This window comes from Folsomia candida, unplaced genomic scaffold (genome assembly GCF_002217175.1).
Source record: "Folsomia candida strain VU population unplaced genomic scaffold, ASM221717v1 Fcan01_Sc030, whole genome shotgun sequence".
In the NCBI taxonomy this organism is placed as follows: domain Eukaryota; kingdom Metazoa; phylum Arthropoda; class Collembola; order Entomobryomorpha; family Isotomidae; genus Folsomia; species Folsomia candida.
This window is the reverse complement of record NW_019091222.1, coordinates 1,904,871-1,930,896: the sequence shown is the minus strand read 5'-3', so window position 1 is coordinate 1,930,896 and position 26,026 is coordinate 1,904,871. Positions and strand designations below refer to the sequence as shown.

The 26,026-nt window shown below is 37.3% G+C and overlaps 2 protein-coding genes and 1 long non-coding RNA gene across 5 annotated transcripts; all 3 read left to right on the top strand.

Annotated features, from left to right (window-relative positions):
* Positions 1-1,344: 1,344 nt before the first annotated feature.
* LOC110860229 lies at positions 1,345-6,867 on the top strand. Its single transcript, XM_035860061.1, has 7 exons — positions 1,345-1,443; positions 2,663-2,974; positions 3,523-3,618; positions 4,136-4,282; positions 4,895-5,591; positions 6,064-6,111; positions 6,238-6,867. Exons 2-7 carry the CDS (start codon positions 2,676-2,678, stop codon positions 6,331-6,333), a joined length of 1,383 nt encoding a protein of 460 aa, XP_035715954.1. The 5' UTR covers positions 1,345-1,443; positions 2,663-2,675; the 3' UTR covers positions 6,334-6,867.
* A 4,840-nt stretch (positions 6,868-11,707) lies between these two features.
* LOC118439097 lies at positions 11,708-14,642 on the top strand. 3 transcript variants are annotated; one of them, XR_004837235.1, is made up of 5 exons: positions 11,708-11,898; positions 12,135-12,802; positions 12,964-13,261; positions 13,328-13,613; positions 13,690-14,642. It is a non-coding gene; the product is annotated as an uncharacterized LOC118439097 (long non-coding RNA). The 3 variants fall into 3 exon arrangements; XR_004837233.1 differs by having other exon boundaries at positions 11,711-11,898; positions 12,135-12,539; XR_004837234.1 differs by having other exon boundaries at positions 11,712-11,898; positions 12,135-12,539; positions 13,331-13,613.
* A 4,394-nt stretch (positions 14,643-19,036) lies between these two features.
* On the top strand, positions 19,037-22,233 carry LOC118439109. The gene is made up of 4 exons (XM_035860140.1): positions 19,037-19,144; positions 19,866-20,169; positions 20,755-20,922; positions 21,899-22,233. Exons 1-4 carry the CDS (start codon positions 19,079-19,081, stop codon positions 22,210-22,212), a joined length of 852 nt encoding a protein of 283 aa, XP_035716033.1. The 5' UTR covers positions 19,037-19,078; the 3' UTR covers positions 22,213-22,233.
* Positions 22,234-26,026: the final 3,793 nt, after the last annotated feature.

Here is a 26,026-nt window from a genome sequence, read left to right as displayed (position 1 = left end):
TTGATTTGGTAATAACTTCTTACCGGATTGGTAGTAACTTGTTCCTGAGTGGTAAAGTTTTCATTACCGCAACATTACTGAACGGTAATTCCCGTTATTACCGATACCGGTAGAGTCACATATGTACTCCGGCCGGTACTGATTTAATACCAGTTTTCTAAGAGTGTATAAATCGAGCAGACGGTCCAATGCATCCTCTGTGTATGTAGGTAGAAATGAATTTAAATAAATAAATAGATATGCAAGTGCAATTTCAAGGGGTCGGTGGTCACGATTCTTTCAAAATCAATCATACAAACGTATGCATGCTTTGGATACATACATACAATTTCATACATGTATTTATTTATGTATCTTTGCATGCTGACAAATTATGTTGCAACTTACATATTTCTAGTCAGCAGCTATTTTAAATTTGACCAGTGGCCGCGGAAGATAATTTGGACCGTGGGGACATATTTATTTTCCAAGCTCGTGTTGTGCATGGAGAAATTTTGTGAAAAAAAAATCCAGCATTTTTAAATACAAAATTTTCATTAAAATTTGAGAAAATTTAGGAACATCAAAATCCAGCTGATTGTTCCGAAATAAATTGCATATTTAAATGGCACTAGTTATGAATTTAATCAATTATGTTGAAATTGTGTCTTTTAAATTGTCTATGCCCCACGACACCGTGGGGACAAATGCATTGCATGTCCCCACGCATTTCCGTGGGGACATTGACCCTATGTCCCCACGCTTCCGCGGCCACTGAATTTGACTGTCCAAGCCTGAATGATTGTAGTGTTGTACATATTTACATAGATACATGTTTACGTATATATGTATACATATATCTGCCGACCTTCCCACCTTATACATTCTTGCATCCCAATTTTTTTAGTCAAAAATTTTTTTCTAAGTGAAGGAAATTTCGAGTTTGCAAGAATTACGAGGTGAACAAAACCCTCACAAAATATTAGTGGAATAAACACCTTCAACCTTGATATAAAAAGTGCTACATATAAATTGAATTCACAAGTCTGTATGTAGATAAACATTTGAAAATACAAATTGAAATCTAAATACATATTTTGCATTTATAACTGGATATCTAAATATAAATTTAATATACATATTTTGTCGTACCGTAAGGTTAAGGTCACCAAGTAATTAATTATTTATCGTAAGTAAATATGTGCATATCTGTTGGCTGATCGACTATACGGTGTTATCTTATCGATAAAACTGTTTCCCATTATTCGGACACGGTGTCTCAAGTGTCCTCACTCATTCGTATGCATATACTCATCCTATTGATTTATTGCAATATAAACACTTGTAAAATATTATGCGTCAAATTTTACAACGAGACAGTAAGTGCTCTGTTCAGTAAGATAGAACCAGTTGCTCCGGACTATCGGGAAATAATAGGCTCGAGAACTACCCGATTCTGCACAGGTAAAATCACAAATCGACAATTCTTTTTATTTTTCGTACCCTTAGCCTTCTTGATATCGTAAAATAAGTTACGAGATTTTCTAAGCAGAGTAAGATTTTGTCGTCAAAAATCGCACTACTTACAATGCGATGGTGTTAAGTGTAACCCTCCGAATTGTTTGAAATTTTGAAATTATGTGGTCCAAGTCAATATAAGCAACGTTTCTTGAGGCACTTTGTGCGATGGTCACAATTTGTCAAAATAATTGAGGTCAAAATTGAAAAAAATGGATGATTTTTACCTCACTCCCATTAACTTCAAAGGGAAAAATCACCCATTTTTAAACTTTGACCTCGAATATTTTGACGAATTCCGACCACAAACTGCGTCAAGAAACGTTGCTTGTATTGACTTGGACCACATAATTTTAAAATTTCAAACAATTCTGAAATTTACACTTCACACCATCGCATTGTTAGCTTCCCATTTTTACGAAGCCTGACCGGACCCCTTTTCCTTTCGTAAGGTTTTTCCTTTCGTAAACTATTTTAGGATACTAACAATTCGATGACACCAGCGGTCTCGCTCCGATTTTGACGAAAACACAATAACTATGTGGCCTTAGAAAAATAATTCAACATGTGTTTCTGGATTATACGTGATGCTCAGTTTAAACGAAATTATGGTGCGATCCATATTTAAGAATGTAACCTGAGTGCACTATACCCAATATCTATGGGATAGTAGCTTCACAGGTATATCCATTAGTAGTGAGTTGAGATCGTGTATGTAAGTTGATTTAATAACGAATTCACGAACAGGACATTACAAGAGAGATATAAATGAATGGTTGGTATGTCACAGTGGTGACAACCTCGGTGTCGGACGTTGAGGTTTGGAGTTCATCTCCAGACCAATGCGATATTTTTGCACTCTTGGAATGTTCATGTTACAAGAATTTGCTGTTTTCTCCCTTGTAAGACGAATTTCACAGTGAAAATACAAATTTTCGCTCACGTTTTCCATCATAACTTCGTTAAAACTGAGCGTTATGAAAAATCCTCAAACACACATTGAATTATTTCTCAAAGGTTGCGTTTCGTCAAAATCGGAGCCAGACGGCTCGCGTCATCGCATTGTAAGAACGTGTATGAAGAAACGGTAAATAGTTCTTGATGCGAAAATCCTTTATGTACAAATATTTATTACATAGAACTCTTATTTCCAATTTTCAAACAGATCGTCGCAAAATATGGACGACGAAACAGTTGTTATCATATTAACCATACTAATCGCCGTCCTGGTGGTTATTGGCCTAATATTTGGGTATTTTTACCGTCGCTGGAAACGCAGGTCACAACAACTCCAAGATATTCATCGTCCGGGGTGCAGAAGTGTTTATCAAGATGTTTTTAGTACTAATAGTTCACAAGAAATCAGTGGCACTCATCGTTCCCACGTTCCGGAGGCTCGAAGAGTTTATCAAGATATTTCCCCCCTGTCTGGATTGGAACATGGGCGTGAATTACCAAGTTCAACACGGCAGCAGAGGTAATTGTAGCGGAGATCGGTTGACGAATGAGTTCATATTTTGGATTCATATCATGATTTCGAAAATGTTTTTGTTTCCGAACTATTTAACCCTTCAACGAGTATCATTGACTACAAGAAAATGCATTAATTCGGGGACGTTATGAGTATGTTGTGGTCATGGCATGGGAGGAGAAATTCAAGAGTTTTAATAAAACTCGAAAAAACTAAAAATTCCAAAATTTAACATTGCGTTAGGTAGGGAAATATCCACATTTTCGGTAAGAAAATGTTCAAATTTAACATCTGGTTGGCATAGGAGAAATCCCACAAATTTCAACAGATTTTACTCCGAGGCGAGAAAATTGTGAAAATCACAGACTTTCCAGAAACAACAATTGTCTTCTTCCCGCACCATGACCACGATTTTTCAGGACGACTTTTGTCGTACTCCCGAATTAAACCATTTCTTACAAAACGACAATTGTCGTCATTACAGATTAAAGGGTTAAATGTACTGATATGTACGTACATGCATATAAATACGTGAAGCATATTATATATTGTAGCGATTCTTCAAGACGAAATTACGAACACCCTAGCTACGCAAATGTAATGAAACTCACGCAAGTTGCGCCTGCGAGAGGTGGTTCCTCAGCTCAAAGGTAAGTCAATACGCTAATCGATTGGTTAAGTTTACCAGGTAAACTACGTTTCACATACACTGTTAAAAATCTGGTAGAGTCACATAGATACTCCGTGCTGGTATTGACTGGTAATAAACTTATTACCGGATTGGTAGTAACTTGTTCCTGAGTGGTAAAGTTTTCATTACCGCAACATTACTGAACGGTAATTCCCGTTATTACCGATGCTGGTAGAGTCACATATGTACACCGGCCGGTAATGATTTAATACCAGTTCTCTAAGAGTGTATGTGACCTTACCGCCACCCGAAAATAACCTGGGATTCTTATGTTCCTTGCCTGTGGCGGTAAGATCAGACAGGGTAAAAAGGAGTTCAAACAGTCGTTAGATGATTTCAAAGTCTAAAGTTTTAATTCCATTGATTGCTAAAATTATTACGTGAAAATTACTACATGAAACATTTACACGAAATAAGTACTTCAGAATATCTTGTGCATATATTTTCGGATTTTATTTCTATTTATGTATTTATAGCCAATTTTCAAGAGGAACTTCTGAAGATGATCCTTTTCGTATGGATGGGTGGGGACACATGCAAGTTTCTGAACCTATCGTACGCGGTCGACCATCACCGCAAAGGTTCGACGCGGTTAACGAGCTGGTAGAGTTAAGGGTTCAAATGTATGTCTTAAACCGGGTATTTATCTAACTGAAATATTCACATGTGCCTTTACTATTCAGGAATACATATGATGTGCAGAGCCTGGTTAATCCGGGATTATGGATTGAGATTGGGATTGGGGATTAATTAATCCTTAATCTCAATCCTCAATCCGTAATTTTTTACTTTTAATCCCTAATCCTCAATTCCAAGAAGAAATAATTAATCCTCAATCCAAATCCCGGAACCCTTTTATTAATCTTAATCCAAGTCAGGGATTAAAATGGGTTTAATTCAGCTCCATCATTGAATAACTCGAGAGATTTAATCCCAAATTAATTTTAATCCCGAGTTTAATTAATCCCTAATCTCAATCCTCAATCCCGAATTTTTAAAAATCAATCCCTAATCCTAATCCCTAATCCCACCTTCATTAATCCCAAGTCTCTGATGATGTCTAATTCGCAATTTCACGTACATATATGCACAATATGCCGGCGTATCTCAGCAATTGTACGAAAATACAATTCAGTAGCATTATTCAAATTTTAAAATCTTGAAAAATTCTACGTCTTCGAGCCTTGACAATAGTTATTTTAACTAAAAATGGAAATATGTTTAATTCGTTACAGATTTAATACGGCGTACTATGACCACGAGCATATGAAGGATTCCTACGAATCCGACTCGGACTCTGATTCTTTCGACAGTATCGTGCAACAGGCGTATGAAGCCAAGAAATCGACGGGAAACGAGATTTTAAGAAAAATTCAAAATGATCTCGTCCTAGATAAGGAACTAAATCTTGCCATATCGGTTGAGGAAAGTAATATAATAATCGGAGTAGACGCCACACCACACAATATTGGAGGTTATTTCATAAATCTAGCGCAAAAAAGGGGAGAATTCTATTCTTTTCCTGTCGACAAGTTACCCTGGACCCTAACCCCGATACAAAACAAGGCAGGAAATCCGGCCGAATTTGAAATGAAAAACTTAATTTTTGCTCTCTACTTATGGAAGAATGAGCTCCCCCAGAATTCTTCCAAAGTGATCGTCTTCACAGATAATTTCGACTATTATAAAAAGCAAACACCGTATGGACTCCGAGCACACAGATTTGTTCGACATTTACAAAATTGCGAAGGAATTCAGATCCAAGTCAGAGTTAAAGGAACGAACGAGGCGGATATTGAAGATCACGCGAAATTTGTTAAACCCGCGGACGACTTCTCACGAAAGAGGTTTAAAGAAGGACGGGATTTTTTGGTGTACTATTTTGGCGTGACCAGAGACAACTTAACGGGTTCTCACGACCCTCCACTTAAGGTACTTGAGAAATGATGTAACCCTTTAACGAGTATCATTGACTACAAGAAAACGCATTAATTCGGGGACGTTATGAGTATGTTGTGGTCATGGTGTGGGATGAGAAATTCAAGAGTTTTAGTAAAACTCGAAAAAAACTGAAAACTCAAAAATTTAACATTGCGTTAGATAGATAAATATCAACTTCAAATTTAACATCTGGTTGGCATAGGAGAAATCCCTCAAATTTCAACAGATTTTACTCCGAGGCGAGCAAATTGTGAAAATCAATGACCTCTCAGAAACGACAATTGTCTTCTTCCCGCACCATGACCACGATTTTTCAGGACGACTTTTGTCGTACTCCCGAAGTAAACCATTTCTTACAAAACGACAATTGTCGTCATTACAGATTAAAGGGTTAAGCATTTCCAGCTCTTAAAATAAATGCATACATACTCCTATATATAAAATTTGACCATCTTTATTTCAGGGGACACACTTTAAAGAATCTACAAAGGCGAAAGAACAATTGAAACGGGTAACTAAAAAAATAAACTCACGCATGAATGACAATTTCTACCGAAAACCATGCTAATTTATGTATTTCTTCAATTTTTTAAACTCAATTTTTTTAACTAATTAAATTGTGTGTTTATTATTACAGATGAAGGCAAATCATTCCACGTTTAAGCACATGCAGTGCGAAAGCTGTAAGTTTGAAGAAGACAGTCCCTCTCTCCATTCCGTCGTGATCAATTAAGATTAATACCATAATCTGTGGTCCTGATTTAATCTTTACAGCTCCAGTGTCATGTGATGTGTTATAAGAAAAGTTTATACATACACATTTATCTAATTACTGTAATATTTAATTCTGGGGGGTGTAATTATTACAAATAAGTATAATTATAACTTCATAAAATAATTCTGATTCTGTTGTCCACATTTTTTTGTAATTGTCGACTTCTTGTCATATATACTTGATTAGATATGCAGATGTACAATTTGGGACAAATTTTGTTATACAAAAAATAATATTAGGTAATAAGTTATACAAAAATGCTCATAATTTTTTTATGCCGATATTCTATTCTTTCTTGCTGCTTCTCATAAAATGTTACAGAAATGACGAGCAATTTAACAGCTTTATTTTTGAGCCCTACATCTCGCATTAGGCGTCGTCCGTAAATTATGTAACGCGAAAGGGGGGGGGGGGTATGGCCAGTGCGTGACAAAATGGTCGTGGTCATGAATAATGTAAATTAGAGGAATTAATTTGAATAAATGTTAACAAGAGGCGTACTTCAAAAGAAGAAATTGCAAATAGGCATTGATGTACTCATGTACTCCACATTAAAAAGCAACATGATTCCATATCTCAATTGATTTTGACAAAATTGTTCACACATAGAAGATTACTTTACATTACATACATTACATTACATAGAAGATTTTTACTCATATTTACCTTAGTGGTTTTGGTATCGTAAAATACGTAGTTTACGGAGAAACCCTACCTAAGTGTAAAGTACTACATTTACTTAAAACCTACTGTTAAAAATCAAGGGACAAAAACATAACAACAATTAAATAGTTACGTCACTAGAGCATTTCTGCAACGGTTAAGGTGTTAAGTTAGTAAAACGATCATTCACTATTTGCAATTTTAAATGTGTTGCAGGATTTAAATACACAAAACCTCATGACAGTGAGGAGTAGAGCAAAGGTTTAAAAAATGCACATTTGTCATATATGTACATATGATATCATTTTAAAGAAAAGTTTAATTGCTTTGGAGCAACTTTTTATGTTCGTTTGAAATAGTTACTTTTGTTAACCCTTTAAAATGTGAAGACGATAATTGTCGTTTTGTGAGAAATGGTTTAATTCGGGAGTAAGACAAAACTCGTCCTGAAAAATCGTGGTCATGGTGCGGGAAGAAGACAAGCGTCGTTTCTGGAAGGTCATTGATTTTCACCATTTTCTCTCCGACGTTCCGATTTTCTCTCGTTGTTCGTAAAATTTGCTGCAACTTCAGGGATTTCTCCTATGCCAACCAAATAGGGTTGGTAATCGGATAATATCCGATCCGGTCGGATTATCCGTCTGTTTACTTTAACATGGAACCGATCCTATCCGATCCGAACCGATCGGATTAATCGGATCGGATCCATGTTATAATAAATGGCCGGATAAACAAATCCGATCCGATCCGACGGATCGGATATTGTCGGATCTGATTTACCAACCCTACAACCAAATGTTAAATTTGAACATTTTCTTACCAGAAATATGGATATTCCCTTATCTAACGCAATGTTAAATTTTTGAGTCTTCAGTTTTTTTCCGAGTTTTAATAAAAGTCTTGAATTTCTCCCACACCATGACCACAACATACTTATAACGTCCCAAAATTAATGCATTTTCTTGTAGTCAATGATACTCGTTAAAGGGTTAATGCATATAGAAAAATAGTACTCTGATAACAAACATTAAAAACTTCATTTGTTCAAATTTCAAAAGTTTATTTTCTGATTATGCATGACTTAAAGTAAAGAGTGGAAAGTTCTAAATTAGCCGACCAAACTTCTCCCAAAATTTTCGGACGTAACACATCTACACTCAAAATAAACTGGTGTCAATCCAGCGCGGTGAAGTCACATATAGACACCGCGCGGTGTTAATGGCCGTATTAACACCGCGCGGTGTCTATATGTGACAACACCGCGCTGGATTGACACCAGTTTATTTTGAGTGTACCCAAATGTTTGGAGTAGTGCGAGCCACCCGTACACTTAATGTCTACGGACTTTGGAACCATGGGATCAATACCGCGTTGTTCAAAATGGTCACCTCTTTCGCTTAAACATGCCGAGGTGGTAGCCAAGCTGTGAAAATTGATGATTAAAGTGGCCACCAGGAATACGGTGAATAATTCCCTTCGTAACGCCATGGCAATAGTTAACTCTGAAAATTTGAGCAAATTGGAAATGTAATTTTTTCGACAACTATCAGCAACTTTATTTTTATTTTGTCAACAAATTACTAAGTCGGAAAGATGGAAAGCGAAATTTCCTAGGGATGGTTTATATTCTTTTGTTTGTGATGGAGCTGATGCAGTCCAGGGAATGTGTCAATATAACAACTGGAATGTTCTAATCATCTTTTATCCCAAATATAGACGAAGGAATTGACCTAACTTCCTGTGTAATTGATAAGTGCATACATACTATTTCGAGAAAATAGAACCCACAGTTCGATGATTGTAGCGTACCTTAAACTTCATTTCCGTATTACGATTTACAAAGTGACTTTAATTAGTACGCACTATAATTATATATTTTTGAGAGTGAACTCTTAGAAATCAAGTATTAAAATAATACCAAGCGGCATACATATTTACACGACTGCCAAAATTTATAGGCTGTGTAGTAACAAACAGCTCAGTATTAGATTTGAACCCTATGGATAGGAAACTTTCACAGTGTCCATAAAGATTAACGTTACTTATCAATATAAATTTTAATGATGAAAGGAAATTGAGGATATGTTATCTTTGTGCTTCGGGGTCTATTTAGTCAAAATTATTCCCTGTCAGAAACCTTTTATCCTCACACAATCATTTATTTCTAGGAATTACATAAAGCTGCAGCTGTCGCTTGGTATTAAAATTATATTTACTACGGATATGGTAAAACCGAAATATAAGAACACTATATTATATACTTAAACCACTTTGGTAAAGTCAAATATGTATGTATGTATGAATGAATACCACTAGATATTATTTTAATACCAGATTTCTAAGAGTGTATGTATATAGGTACTTCAAAATTAAACATTATGGGGTCACTTCCTTAGTAAGAAATCTAAATCTGCTCAAATTTATATTCGTGTGTAATGCTCATGCATGCTTTTGCAAATATCTGTAACGAAAGTCATTTCAGTCTAACGTGATAACTGTGTACATATATTGCTATGCCATGCGAATTTCTTATGTCCTTAATGCTTTCAATCAGGTTCCACTATTAACATTCCACCCTAAAATAATATTAATATAGGTACATACATAGGTGTACAACTAACTTGGATGTACATATTATATGTATGCCACGGTGGCATACATATAAGTTAGTTAGGATGGCATTGCCACCCTAACTTATTTTAAAGTAACATACTGACTTAACTAAAGTTATGGCTAAGTGATGCACAACTAAAAGTGAAGTTATCCATTTAAGGTGGAGCTTCATGAGTCATCGCCTACGTCACAACTGTGACGTCATACCCCCAAAAAATGACACATTTTGCTGTATCACATGGTGCTGGTTAGAAATTGAGAAAAAAAATCCACGACACAAATTTAGAAGAAAAATCATTCTAATTTCCAAACAGAACTGTCAGGTTGACGAACATCTCACAATTTCAGAATTAGGGCTTTTATGTAAAATCCGTAAGTTGAAATACTTTATAAATGGCCTTAAACCGGGAAATCAGTAAAACCTATTGGATCAATGTTGGTGAGGCAATTTTATTTACCTATCTACGGAACTTTGTGTCGTGGAAAATTTTTGAAATTTCAAATGCGAACTTAGAATAAAAATAACGAAAAAAATTTATGGACGACAAGAACCTTATCGCTTATATAAAATGCCAGGGTTTCTGTGTCAGTTATTGAATGCAAGTTGCCCCGGTAGAGCAGACAAAGAAGGAAGTTGTATGCAACCAGTGCATAGCTTGAATATATGTATGCTTCCATGCATAAGCCATGCAGCAAGCTCGCTCCCCTAGCGAGCCCATGCGAAGCTGCATGCCCAAGTTGTGGAGAGGTGGTGGTGGTGGACGAAAATAAATTCATTGAGTGAGCAGAGCAGTATATATCTGTATACATCTCTCATCACATGATAAGTGATTGATAAACACTGATAATTAATTATTTGAGTTTGAGGAACTCCACGCACACCGATAAGCATATCAATTAGAATGTATTTTTGACGCTGAATCCAACGCCGTCAATAGTTTTTACCTCCGAGCCCCCCGTGACCTTTCCGTGACCGTAGGGTTCAAATATGGCTTATTCCTGATGTCACATATCAATTCGAATGTATTTTCGATGCTAAATCCAACGCCGTTAATAGTTTTTACCTCCTAGGCCCCCCGTGACCTTTCCGTGACCATGGGGGACAAATATGGCTTATTGGTGTTGTCGCACATCAATTCCAATGAATTTTGACGCTGAATCCGAATCAGTCAATACTATTGACTCAATAGCTTGGCGTTGATTGTGGAAATTAACGGGGTTTGTGAAAGTTAAGGGGGTTTGTGGAAGTTAACGTGGTTTGTGAAAGTTAACGGGGTTTGTGGAAATTAACGGGAGCGTGGAGTGTGGGAATTTAAGTAGTTAGCTATGCAGCCACTCCCAGAGGGGGAAATGAAATCCGCGGCCTGAAATCTGTTGGAATTTAAGGGATTTCGCCTATGCTAACCAAATTTTAAATTTGGAACATTTTCCTACCAAAAATTTTGATATTTCCAAACATAACGCAATGTTAACTTTTTGATTTTTCAGGCGTTTCGAGTTTGATTTAACTCCTCCTAAACCCTATCTCAACATACATACATATATACCTATGACTACTGAATTAATACATTTTCTTGTAGTTTATTATACTCGTTGAAGGATTAACTTGATTGACCTTGCAGGAAGCAATCGTGCATACTCAATTTCTGGGACGGAGTGCATCGCGACTCCGTCACGGACACCGTGGGAGTCCATCCAAATTTTGGGAAGTGTCACAACCACATGTGTCGAATTTCATGAGGACGCCACGTGTGGGGGGCACTCGGTCCAATTACAGCCAGGGTATCCCCACATGTGCTGGTGGGGCTTCCATCGTAATAAATATCCTCCTGCTTACGATATGTCATATTTTGCTATAATTTTAAATTAAAAGTATTCATACATAGGTATGCAAATAAATGCATTTTCATGATAATAAATTAAACTATGAGACCAAGCTCGTTTTGCGGAGTACTTTATCCGTGTCCACGTTCGGCTCGGGAGACCTCGCGTTTACTCCAGATCAAGTTGAATCCACTGTGTTTACACGTTACAGAGTAAAGTTTACACTGTGTAGAGTAATAAAATGTGTCAGCTGCATGGTTACATTCTTGCATTGCATTTACATATTATTTTCTTCATTCACTTTGCTGTTTACATAAAACCAAAATGTGAAATAATCAGTATTTTTAAGACTTTGTCACTATTTACCTTTTAATTTGTACTTGAAGTTTTAATAGTGTAGTGGAAAGACTTAAGATTTTGTATGTAAGTTTTTCTCAATATTTGCAAGTTCAAAGTTGTGAGACTGCGAATTTTGTTAGGTTTGGAGGAACTATTTCGCAAAATCATTTTTAAAATATTATCAAATTCACCCAAACATTTTGTCTAATTATGCCATATTTAAGTGTAGTTAAGCAAATTTGATTGATACTATCAATTGCCTACCTACATATGTACATTTAGTTTTTTGTATACATTTTACGCTATTTTATTTTATTTAGATGGAATTGGCAAACGCTGGACATCCTTGTGGCGAAATATCGTCCCAAGAAGTCCGGCTGGATCGTGACCCCAATATTGAATCGCTCCTGTGCAGAGGCACTCCTTTAAAGAATGACTTTTGCTTCGCTTGTGGAGGGTCCCCCCTCATCCAGAAAGGTCAATAGAGTCGACGTCACACGGAGCAGGTCACCCTCTTCAAGGATCTCCTCATATCGCCACCACTTCGAGCTAAATTATCCCCCAAGAAGTACAACCTATTTGTCGCCAATGTTTCAGCTTGTGAAGACTGCTACATGCTGAGATCAGGGGGGTGCGACTACGCCTCATCTCGACCCAAAACCATTTGGACCGGCTGGTCGCGAAGGGAAGGGAAACGCTACTATTATCCAAAAGAAAACGGAGAAGTAAATAATATTTTCAAAACTTTACCAGGACGAAATTTCGTCACGGAATGTAATGTATTTGGCCACTAAATAAAATTGTGTGCCAATGGAATGAGTCAGAGGTCAGTCAGTCACGAATGAATCAGTCGACGCCGAAACGCGCCACAGCCTCCGATAAGTTTGATTCCCTGTTCTTTCTGCACTGGGACGCCTCGCCGCAGAAAATCCAAAATTGGTCGGGGTCGTAATAATGGCCTGAAATAGGCCATTATTACAGTAAAAATGTAATTTTAAATCGGGCACATGATATATATCGTGTGCCCGATTTAAAATATATTGAGAAAGTAGCATATGCTACTTTATCAATATATTTGACAAATTTGAAAATAAGTGACAAACATTTGCATAATAATGGTGTAATTGTATTTAATGTATTTTAATTTAGGAAAATCATCTCAAGAGCCGGTAACGGGAAAATCAATCTCTTCTCCCCTAGCTCCCCTCCCCCCAGAAGAATTTGACTCGTTACCTGACGTACTCATCAAAGACGAGGTCGATGACGATATTTATTTTGACGAGGTCATCTATCCCACAAATTTGGAAGAAATTTACCACAATCAAGAGATTCAGCCAATTATAGAAACTCGTGAATCTATTCCTTCGCAGCACCAAGTTGACCACAATTCAGAACCGCAAATTTTAGCACTCGACCAAGACCAAACTAATTTTGAAGATTCAATAAGGTGAAATTCCCAATTTAATCGATTAATAATCAATATCCAACTGATCCTTGTTAATAATCGTTTTAGCAGGAAACACCCACTCGATTATTTCTCGTCGTCGGAGCATCAACCGGAGAAAATAAAACGTCGAATAAGACGCAAACCTAAAATTCAGATGGGCACAGATGTTCCTCCTCCACCCGCAAAATATCTATGTTCCAAATGTGGCAAAGAATTCAAAACATCGACATCCCTGATTTCGCATGAAGTCACAGTCTGCAAAATTTCCTATGACAAAGTTGACCTGGAGTCAAGGGGGCTCAAAATGTGACCACTGTGGCACGAAATTTGTTAGTCACAAAGATTACGAAAGGTGCATATATTAAAATTCAGAAATTCTAATGTTTCTTGCTAAAATTTTTCACACAAAAATTCACTCTGTTTTTCAGGCACTATTTAAGCCACATCGTTGGTAAACGACATTCTTGCTCTCACAATCAGTGTGGAAAATCCTTTAACCCTTTAAGGCGTATGATTAACTACAAGAAATTGCATTAATCCGGGCACATTATACATATGCTGTGGTCATGGCGCGGGAGGAGGAATTCAGCAGTTTTGATAAAACTCTAAAAAATGAATTCTACAAAATTTAACATTGCGTTATATTCGGAAATATCACATTTTTCCACAAGAAAATTCTCAAATTTAACATTTGGTTGGTATACGAGAAATCCCCCAAAATTGCAGAAAATTTTACGCCGTAGGGAGAAATCGTGAAAATCAATGACCTCTAAGAAACGACAATTGTCTTCCTCTCCCACCTTAACCACTATTTTTCATGACGACTTCTGTCTTCCTCCCGAATTAAACCATTTCCAAGAAAACGACAATTGTCCTCCATCCGAATTAAAGGGTTAAACACATCTACAATTTGCGCGTTCATCAAGAATCTGCATGTCGTCAGGCTTCCGACATTGATATCGCTGCGAAGAATAAACGACTCGAAGTTGGGCGCATCATTCGGGCTAAATATGTCCCAACTGTTCGCGAAAATTTCCCTGCGCGACGAACATGTCGCCAAAGTACACAATGACACAAATGGCGAAAAATTTGCAATTTGTGCCATCTGCGGCGTCTCGATATCTACGAAGGGCGGTAATAGTGGAAATATGCGAGAACATATGAGTCGAGTCCACTTAAGGGTGGCGAGATGGACCTGTCCCCACTGCAGGAAAGGCTTCTTCCAAAAGAGAGATTGGGCAAGTCATGTAAATCGTGTGCACGGAAATACAGATAAAGTGACCTCAACTGCCCAAACTGTATTTCGATACATACACAACCTCAAATCACGAATTATTTACTTTTGCAAAACTTTAGTACAATAAACTGTATTCAAATTAAACTTACTACTTTTTTATTTAATACATTCCTGAAGAAAAGAGGACCTCATTAAAATTTAAATACTTAACACTGTTAAATTCATTATTCTTTTATTTCAAAATATTCTAGGCATTTTTTGGCGTGATGTTTTTATTACTAGGATACATACATCGTTTAGTTTGCTATGGTCATATGAATCATGATAAGGAAATATTTGTTTTCATTTTCATGCATGAATTGGAGCAATCTTAATAAAACTGGCAAGTTAATTTTAGGATAATACAGTGTTCCTGCATACCCTGCATAGGGTAATAGTAGTATATTTTATCAAACAATATAGGTATCCGTTTTGAAATAGGTATATTTTCATTATTTTCATGGTTTCAATTTGATCCATTTCATTCAAGACGAGCTGTTGCATGCAGGCATAAATTGAGTCTCAATTTGCGCAGATCGTCCTCGTTTTGCGGAGTACGTTGTCCGTGCTTCTTTTTGTCAGGGGACCCTCGCCTACCCCGGATCAAGTTGGAGATGGATCGAACCCAGAAAAATCGACCTATGAAATCCACTCTCGTTTCAGTGCACAAATTTGCAGATAGTTTTTACCGTTAATAGGTTTTACCTCCAAGGCCCCCCGTGACCTTTCCGTGACCATGGGGGACAAATATTGGTGTAGCCGCACATCAATTCCAATGTATTTTTGACGCTGAATCCGAATCAGTCAATACTATTGACTCAACAGCTTGGCGTTGATTGTGGAAATTAACGGGGTTTGTGTAAGTTATCGGGGTTTGTGGAAATCGGGCACTGTGGTTCATTTGTGTATCCTTTATTAAGCCGGGTGAGAATCGTATGTATAATTTGACATAATTCTACACATTCTGGGTAACAATGGTTCGTGCAGAAAAAGTGTGAACAATTCTGCATAAAACTTCTGTCCGGTATATTCCGAAGAAAGGTTTTGCATAATTATTCATAATTCTGCATATTTTGTGCACAAATTGTTTCTGCATACAATCCCTTAAATTTTTTCGCCGGGAATGTTTTCTCCAGCTTCCAAGTTTTTTTTTTAATTTCTACCTATGCATACGTAGAAATTAAAAAAAAACTTGCATACATACGTACACTCTTAGCAAAACGGTATTGAAAAAAATTAGCGGTATTGATATGTGACTCTACCGCTTTGGTATTAAACGGTTGTACCACCCTGGTATAGATTCGGTAATGAAATAATACTAAGTGGTAATCATTTTATTACTACGTAGTATTAAATTTTGTACCATATGGTATTAGTTTTTTAAATTTATTACCAAATCAATACCAAGGCGGTAGAGTCACATATCAATACCGCCTTTACTGATTTTCTTAAGAGTGTATGTATGCAATAGATACTTACTGGCCTGGATGTGCCAGCCGGGAATTACCGTTCAGTAATGTTGTGGTAATGAAAAATTTACCACTCAAGAACAAGCTACTACAGTCCGGTAATAAGTTTATTACCAAGTCGATACCAACACGGAGTATCTATGTAACTCTGCCAGATTTTTAAGTGTACACAAATTACGTACATTCTATTTTACACATATTTCTTTGAATAACTGCCGCCTTATAGTTCGGTATCTTACTCGTGAACGTGTCATGTAACGTGAAATGTACCTATCTAATTTATTAATCTCAATTATTTTATCAATTGAGCATATCGCAAAACTTCCAATGTCGTGCATGGCATCACTCATTTGTTCAAAGTAGTGCCGACCAGCCTAACGTGTTAATATTATCAAAAATAAGTTTAGTATAATTAATTAATGTACCTTAAACTAACGTCACCTGATTTGTATAGCATAAAAGTGTGAGTAATCAACACCCACCTGGGGTTCTTATCAAATATTGTTTTTAACGTGTTATTCAGAACCCGTGCTAAGCAACGTGGCGCCCCAATGTTGGCGCCCGAAAGCACATTCTACGATAAAAAAACCTTATAAAAATACAACATATATAATTTTGCGCAAATTTGAATTTTCTGCGAACTGAATACACTGTTAAAAATCTGGTAGAGTCACATAGATACTCCGTGCTGGTATTGACTTGGTAATAAACTTATTACCGGACTGTAGTAGTTTGTTCCAGAGTGGTAAATTTTTCATTACCACAACATTACTGAACGGTAATTCCCGTTGTTACCGATGCCGGTAGAGTCACATATGTACTCCGGCCGGTAATGATTTCATACCAGTTTTCTAAGAGTGTATGTATATTTCACGGGGCGCCTTCCAGCGCCCCAGAAAAGTTGGCGCCCTATGGGGTTGTCAACACCTAGAACGGATCCTGGTGTTAATGGAACTTGTTGCTTGTACGCTCAAAATTAAACAAGCCGCCACACATTTTATCTCAAATCAATTACCAGAATATTCAAATCAACATGTTATTAATGAGGTCACCAAACCCTTTATAAATGATTGACGCGGATGATAAATCAGCAATATCAATTAATCTCCACTGTCAATCAGGTGGATTTAACTGCAAACAGTTAATTCCATATATAATTGGGTCAATTTACTATTTGATTGGGTGAAAAAATTAGCTTTTGTATTATTGGGAAAAATTCAGTTTTTTCTTGGGTGAATGTATTATTTCCTTGGGGCGTATAAATATATAATTGATTGATATGGATATCTCCATTAAATTCCCATTAATCTATTTCGCCCCCATTTTTATCATCCCCATCATCTCCACACAAAACGTGATCCCACCCGAAACCCAGAATCAAATCGACTTGCTCATCTCGAACGTGAGCAACACGTGCCGGGCTTGGCGCTATCCATAATTAAAAATAACGGGGAACTCCTCTACAAAACCGGGTATGGCCAGAGAGACCGGGAAAACCAACTACCCGCCGATCCTGACACGCTATTTTCCATCGGATCAATAACTAAAAGCTTCACTGCACTAGTTGCGGTCAAATTTCTGGATGAAAACTTTCCTCAATTGGGGCAATCCGTACTGGACACGCCGATCCGAACGTTGGCGCCAAGTTATGATTTTGTTCTAGGTGACAGGTATCGATCCGAGGCCGTGACCTTCCGTGACCTGCTGGCCCATAGGGCTTGTTACTTGCCACAGTATACGGGAATGTGGGTGCAGACTTTCAACGATTCGAGGGACTTCTTTTAGTAAGAGAAATCTGGCCTTAATCTAACCAAGGAAACTTCCGAGGTGCCGGTCGGATCCAGGGTTCCCACAAAATGAGCACTTGTGACGCGAAGTGAAGGAATTTACTTACAAAATCACTATTGGTCAAATCGTGAGTCACGACTCGTGACGATATTTGTGACGATCGTACGGCGGTGGGGGCGAAGAGGTGGAGCGAGTCAACGAGCCACTTACGCTTTGTGAAGGTCAACGATCTCTAATTCTCACTCGTTCACTCATTTTTCCTCTTCGCCCACATTGTCCCACGCTCGCCACAAATATCGTCACGACTTGACGAAGAGTGATTTTTGCAAGTAAATTCCTTCACTTTGCGTCATAAGTCGTATATTGTGTTCAATTTGTGCATGTGGGAACCCTGGATTCGAGCGGCACCTTAGAAGTTTCCCTAGTAAACGAAACTTCGAGTATATCTTGGGTTTCACTTAATTTTTTTGTTTAGCCGGCAAAGATACGCATACAATTACTGCTCACTTCGAAATGGTTATCTTTACAATAACGGCCTTATCGCAATGGCCGGAGATATAATTGCACACCTGGCAAACTCTACGTATGAAGACATGGTAACATTTCTAATTTTTTTGTATGCTAATTCGTAACCAATGAATCAAGTAATCCAGATTGAGGATTAATCATAAATAGAGTAATCAGGATTTCGATTAATCTGGATTAGTAATCCCTAATCCTGATTATGGATATGGAAATGTCATAAATGTCACTCATAGTTGTCATAAATGTCATAAATTTTTATGCTGTGACATCTATGACAAGAAATTGATTTATCACATGACATGACATTTATTCCGTTGACACTGACATGTAACTCCCTACGTCCACTTGTCTGATGCATATAGCTTTCCGACCTACTTGACTCCATTGGAATGACGAACACGACCTGGGTCAAAGAAAGTGACGATCACAATAATATGATGCACCGGGCGGTGCCCTACTACTGGAAAGATGGCGTCCTTAATCGTTACAATCCAGAACTGATGAAGTTAGTACTCTGAATTGAGAATTCTGAGAAACTATGCCACGTCAGTCTCAATCTCTCAATCAAGAAGTTTGAGACTGGCAGCGGCGTGGTTCCTCAGAATTCTCAATTTCTGTAAAAGTTCAATCCTACGTGGATTTAGAGTACATCATACTGGACGAATTGTTTGTATCATCATAATTTAACTTATCGTTAATTGCAACAGGGGTGTCGTCCTTGTCAATGCGGCCGGTGGGATTTTGAGCTCGGCGACCGATATGACCAAATATATGCAGTTTCATTTAAACCTCGGAAAAGTTGGGGACAACCAAATTGTTCCTGCGGTAAACAATATGGCCAGCAATCTTACACTCATAGAAATAATTTTACTTTTTTGAAAAGTAAATGCACTTTTTACTCCATTTGAAATAAAGTTTACTAAATCCAGAGTAACGCTTACTTGATGTGCACTAAACCTTACTTCATATGGAGTAAAGAGTGCATTTACTTTTCAAAAAAGTAAAATTATTTCTAAGATTGTATAATCAATTGTACTTAAGTACACTCTTAGAAATGGGGTTACGATTATAACCAAAAAGTAAACGTATACGACTCAACCGCCGTGGTTATGAGTTTGTCACCAACTGGTTATAAATTTATTAGCTCTGGTGACAATTTAATACCAAGTCGTTGTAACGTTATAATTAGTCGGAGAAAATTGTAACCACTTGATGACAAACCACGGCGATAGCGTCACATACGTTTACGTTTTGGCTATAATCGTAACCCCATTTCTAAAAGTGCACTGCAAAAACAGTTGAGTGAAATTGCCACCAGGACAACTATTGAGTAAAATTTACCCCGCCAAAGGTAAAATTTACTCAAGGTTGAGCAAAAATCTCTCAAAGTTGGATAAATTTTCAGTTTTGTTAGACAACTTTTACTCAATAGTTGTCCTGGTGGCAATTTCACTCAAGCTTGAGTAAATTTTACTCAAATTTTTTTAGAGTGTGTACTTTAATACGACATTTTTATGCTTATAAATCATGATTATATGAATTTTAGGAAGTAATGAACTGGTTATACGCACCGTCGTCTCTGACGCCTTCTGGCACCTTAAAATCTGAAAACAATCCCGACTCAACTATAAACCTGAACCTTGCCTACGGCCTCTGTCTGGACATTGGAGTTTACGATGGCTGGTTACGAATCGGGCATGGCGGGTATCTTCCCCCTTTTGAAAGTCTTATGACCTTGTATCCTGACCTAGGACTTGGAGTGTTTATGGCCATGAGCGGTCCTGGCACTTTGTACGCGACATCCATGCCCAACTCCTGGATTCAGGCCGAGCTTTTTGAAATATTGCGGGGTATGTAGATATAAAAAACTAGCATTTGTACTTACTAACACACATTTCTTACACTCTAAAAAAATTTGAGTAAAATTTACTCAGGTTTCAGTGAAATTGCCACCAAGACCACTATTGAGTAAAAGTTGCCCAACAAAAGTGAAAATTTATCCAGCTTTGCGAGATTTTTGCTCAACCTTGAGTAAATTTTACCTTTGGCGGGGTAAATTTTACCTTTGGCGGGGTAAATTTTACTCAATAGTTGTCCTGGTGGCAATTTCACTCAACTTTTTTTCGCAGTGTAGTAAGCACCCCGGGTGAAAAATTTAAGGGATTTTATGCATAGAATTGGCTGCATTTTATGCAGAAACAACTTGTCCACAAAGTATGCAGAATTATGCATAATTGTTCTAAAACTTTCTGTAGAATATACCGGTCAGAAGTTTTATGCAGAATTGTTCACATTTTTTTGCACAAACCCGCCACATGTGCAGAATTATGTCAAATTCAACACGTGATTTTCACCCGGGAGGTGTTCCATTAAATAATTTCGTGCCAAAGATAACACATGTGTGTAATGAAATTGCACAATAAATATGTAACCAGGGGCAGTTGCGCAGGGTGTGGGCAGCTTTGATGGATATACCGCTGCTCCAATCGACTTGACACCGTTGGCAGTTTTGTCACGGATTCCGACCGGAAATCAGGAGACGAATAGCCCAGCAAGAATTTCACCGGACGAAGCCGTCGGTACCTATGGAAGTGGGTTCAATGGTAAATAAATTAAAAACAAACGTCAAATTTACCCAGAGCTGGGGGACTAATAATTTTTAAGGGTGGATTAAGGATTATGGATTAACCACAAAAGAATGTGCGTTGTAATTAAATTATTTTCGTGAGATTAATTCATGTCTGGATTAATCCATAAATTATAAAACTTGCAGGACTTATGGAGTAGTAATCCTAATTAATTTTGTGATTAATGATTTCTTTAAACTATATCTAGCACAACAAACTTAAAATACGTGGTTGCACATTAAAATATTTAAAACCCCAATGTCACTTGATAAAGGACGAGGCGGCGAGAACATGTTGACTCTTCAAATGGTAGATGGCAGGACACAGCTGTGAGAACTTGAGACGTCAAGTTACACAGTGTGATGAAATGAAGTGAACCGGGTAATCCAGATTGCGGATTAATCGTGAATACATAATCAAGATTATGGATTAATGACATCTAAAGGAATTATTCCCGGATTAATTCCAATTGCAGAAAAATTGGGAGTATGGATTAGGATCAGGGAATGCTACCCGGGTTTTTGAGGTATTGCGGGTATTGGTGGGTTTTGGGGTATCAAAAATGAGCAATACCCACGGGTATTCGGGGTTTTCGAATTTAATAAAGTGTGATAACAGGGCACTGCTATCAATTCTACAAATTAATTATTTATTCAAATAAATTAACAAGCAGAATTGTTGCGCAATTGGTGAAAAAGTAGATTTTTGTTAAACCTTAATACATGCGACACTGACTCAGTTTACCCTTAAAAAACCCCGACTATCCGCAAAACCCAAGTAAAACCCCTGGGTATGGGTTTTCAATAGCAAAACCCCGGGGTTTTCCTTACCCTGATTAGGATTAATTTTTAAAAAACCTCACTGTCTGATTACAGATTAAAATCCATATTATCCCAGGTCTGAATTTTCTCCCTGCATATACTAACCAATGACATCTTTTTCAATTAATCAGGTGAGATGACCATTTCCTTCAAAAACAACTCTGCCGGAGTCCCACAACTGTACTGGGAATATGGAAAATGGGGGCTGGCCTGGCTGGTTCAAGTGTCCGAGTCAACGTTCTCCATTGCCGAGTGGGACTCTGATTTTTGGATGATGAGTTGGACAAACCAACTCGGAATGACGAACCTTACCCTGGAATTTGCAGACATGGATAACATTCGATATCTCGACGAGGGTGCGCAGGGGACCACCAATTTCACGCGAGGGCTCAAAATCGATGATTTACCCGAAGTCCCATGGGCGCCCGACAGTTGTGGGAAATAATGCAGTTACAAACTTATTTCATTCAGGTCAACAAATTGGGTAAAATGTTTAATAAATTGAAACAATTTAAAATTTTCGACAACCGTGTTTCATTATTATTTCATTGATTAGTATCATTATTTGATTTATAATTTTACCGATTTGGGTGCACGCAGGGCTGATGAATCCGTTCCGAATTTTCAAATCCGGATTTCGGATTATCCGTTTTTCTTTCGACCCAAATCCGGATTTAAATCCGGACTTGAATTATTTATTGTTATTATTTATTTCCTTGATATTTTAACGAATCATATAGATGTCAAATAGTTGAATTATCAAATTCAATTGCAATCTCCGCGTTTTTAGAAGTTTCACTCTTTTCAAAATTTTCTGACGATGCAGGTAATATCTGGACATTTTTCTCAGTTCATAAACTGAAAACAATTTGAACTTCGGAAAAGTGGGTTTTTGATGACGGATATGGTAAACTAACTAATAATGATTTGGAATGAATAGCATGCTAATTTTGTTTAAATTCACAATTCTCGCAAAGATTTGTATCTTCACATCCGAAAAAAATATGAATCTTTAAGTTAGGGAAATCCGTTTCTAAATGAAATCCGGATTTCAAAGTATCCGAAATCCGAAAAATCCGGAAATTTTCGAATTCGGAGTATCCGGATTTGGCAGCCCTAGGTGCACGTTGTGGCCCAGTTCTCTCCGAAAATTTGGAGAAAACGCTAAAGATTCAGTTTCACTAAATTATCAGTACATTAAGAACATCTGGAAAGGAATCCATGAGTTGCAATACTCCGGGCTCCCTTGTTAGTTATTGTATCCATGCGGAAAAAAAGGGAATGGGAGTCATACCCTCGTGCGGTCACTTTTTAGAGCTTGGAATTCTTCCGTTGTTGATTTCTCGTTGAGCTGATAGACAATCCGGATGAAATACAAACACGCAATTTAGAAATTGTTCGTGGTTCTAAATTTATATATCGACTTTTGTAAAGAAAGAATATTAAATTTATTTCTAGTCATATCACATCGCGTCGAATCATTTCCAGCTACAACAACCTCAAAGCAGTGTTTGTCAGGAAATTCTCGACTACGTTATCATTTTAACTGTTAACTGTCTCTTTGTTCAATCAGATTTTGAATATTTTCAGTACCGAAAGAAATTTTTTATTCATGCTTACATATCTATTTAAATACAAAAGAAATTTAAAATTTATTACGCCTTCGATTAAATTTCCTGATTGCCTCGTATTTGTTTACCAATTTTCGCTTTATTTTTATTTTCACGGTCTGTCACACACTATGCACAGATTACAATCATAAGGTATTTATATTCCAAATTTAAAGTCAATATGTTAAACCGCTCTTGAGTTATCGCGTGGACAGACGGACGAACGGACGTATCAATCTTATAAAGAGGATTCACCCCTTAATGTACACCAAATGTGACTCCCACTACACGTGCAAAATATGTAAAAATTGATTATCAATGTATTGCTGTCTATTGCTGTAAATTGTCCGCAGATAAATATTCAGACGTATTACTGATGTCATCCACGTAAAATCACAAATTATTAACAATCTGTCTAAGACGAGTAGAAATTACAATGTACCTATCGGGCCCGACAAGGGTAAAAGTGTTCATGATATTTTTCCCGCGTCAGTTATACCAGAATATCTTATGCACAAGTTCAGATTATATCAGCATACCTTTCGTCCTATTGTGAAGTCCAGATTTTTTACCACAAAATCAGCAACACTTTACTCCAACATGTTAATTCTTACTTTCACCCAGTCATTCTAATTTCACTGCGTACGTTTCGCTCTCCTTATGAACCTCCATGTGTAAAATCCGAATTCCAAATTGCAAAATCAGTTTTATTAAGTTTGAGTATTACTTATCTGCAAATATAGCTTTACCCCAACCAAACGACATAGTTTGGATAAAAATTGAAAACCAGTTCAAGCATACCTCTTTCGGAGAAGTTTTAGGTCTAAATGCCTACAAAATCCTGGTATATGCAGTAAAAAAGTTTGGAAATGTTCCTTATCTCCAATGGTCGAATGTTTCACAGTGGGACAATTTTGGGATTTTACACCGCGCTCACAATCAAACCAACAATTTATTCCTTCCACCTGTTACCAAGACCTCAGAGAACATTGTTACCACGTAGTGTAAACCAACAAATAATAAAAATATTATACAATTGTTTAGAGATTTAATCCCCGCCCCAACCTATTGGGTTTTGTATCCATTTAATCAACTGTACACAGAAGGTATTAAGGACGACGTGGGGATAGGGTCGAGCAAATGTTGACGATTTGCTCGAGCAGCGAGGGAGTGAGGGGTTTGGGTATGTTGACGTCAACTTTTTTGTTGGAGCAAAATTAGATTTGCTGCATCGAGCGAAATTCTTCCCCGACTTCGACACAAAAATTTAACTCTTCTATTTCTTCTTTGGTTTCTTTAAAAATTTTCACTCGTTTCCCCAGTTTGAAATAAAGTTTACGTCGACATTAGGGTGGGAGGAGGGGGTAAAGCAAATGATGACGATTGTTGACAAAGGGGGGGGGGTCGAAAAATCAGGTTTTTTGATGACGTAATATATGAACGGGCCCTAAGATGTCTTAATTCATGAATGAAAAATATTTACACAAACACCGTTATAATTCTGGCAGAATCACAAATTTAACGCGAACACTCGGAATGGCGACATTCTCCCCAAAAATCAGCTCTTAACATCATTTGCAAAATGCAAAATGAGATTTTTAGTGAAATTTGATCTATAGAAGAAATGCAGAATTATTCTGCTCTGTCAGCCAGCCAGCCTGATTGCACCAAGACGTATACAACCCGTTCGTGTAGCTGCCCGGCGGCAACGGGAGTTAATGTTAATTTGGAAACAAAGTATTGAAGGTTCTGAGACTGAAGAACATTGCGACTGGGTTCAGGAGGATGAAGTAGAAGGAGAAATATATTCTGATTTCTCGATGGAGCCTTCCAACCACAGCATATACAATGCCCTGCCTGCAGATCGCCGTTTTTCAAGCCCATGGGCTAATGACGACGCACCTTAGTCGGCTCAATTGATGGTTCCTAATATAATTTATCCTCCTTTAAATTAGCGGATACTAGAAATAGAGTTAATGGATGCAATGAAAAGCACAATTTAGTGGGAATAAATTAACTAATGTTGTAGCTGAAGCACCTTCATGTTGCGTTACGTTACGTTCACCAAAAGGAAGCATTAGTTAGATTTGCGTTATGGCAGCGTGACGTTGAAGCAGGGAAGCACATTTTTTCATTATTTTGCGTTACGTAATTAATGGACGTCGCCATAAGCCGACAAAGGAAATATTTATATAGTTTTGCCATAATTTTGCACCAATAGTGGAAAATAAGCGTAGAAAACAGATCCGCAATTTCATCATAATATTACTGAAATTGCGGTGTCTATATTGTATTGGTAACCGTCATAGCTTCCTACGTTGAACTTGGTAATGCCTACACCTGAAAAATTTGAGTTTTTTTTGTTCTTTCAAAGTTTATACAATGGTATTTTTCTAGCCCGTACATATCTCTACGGAAGCAGTATATTCTGCCTCGAATGCCGTTTCGTTGAACCTCATAGTAATATGCCTCGAAGAATATGGTAATTGATTTATTGATTTGATTTATTAATCTTTTTTCTCGGCTTCTTCGGGCCCAGAAAGGAGCAAATTTTTACAAAGGCAGTACATGATAAAAAATATAGTAACAAATACATAATACGACGTAGTAATACCTAGGTATTAATGTTTTACCCTATCTGCAGCAAAT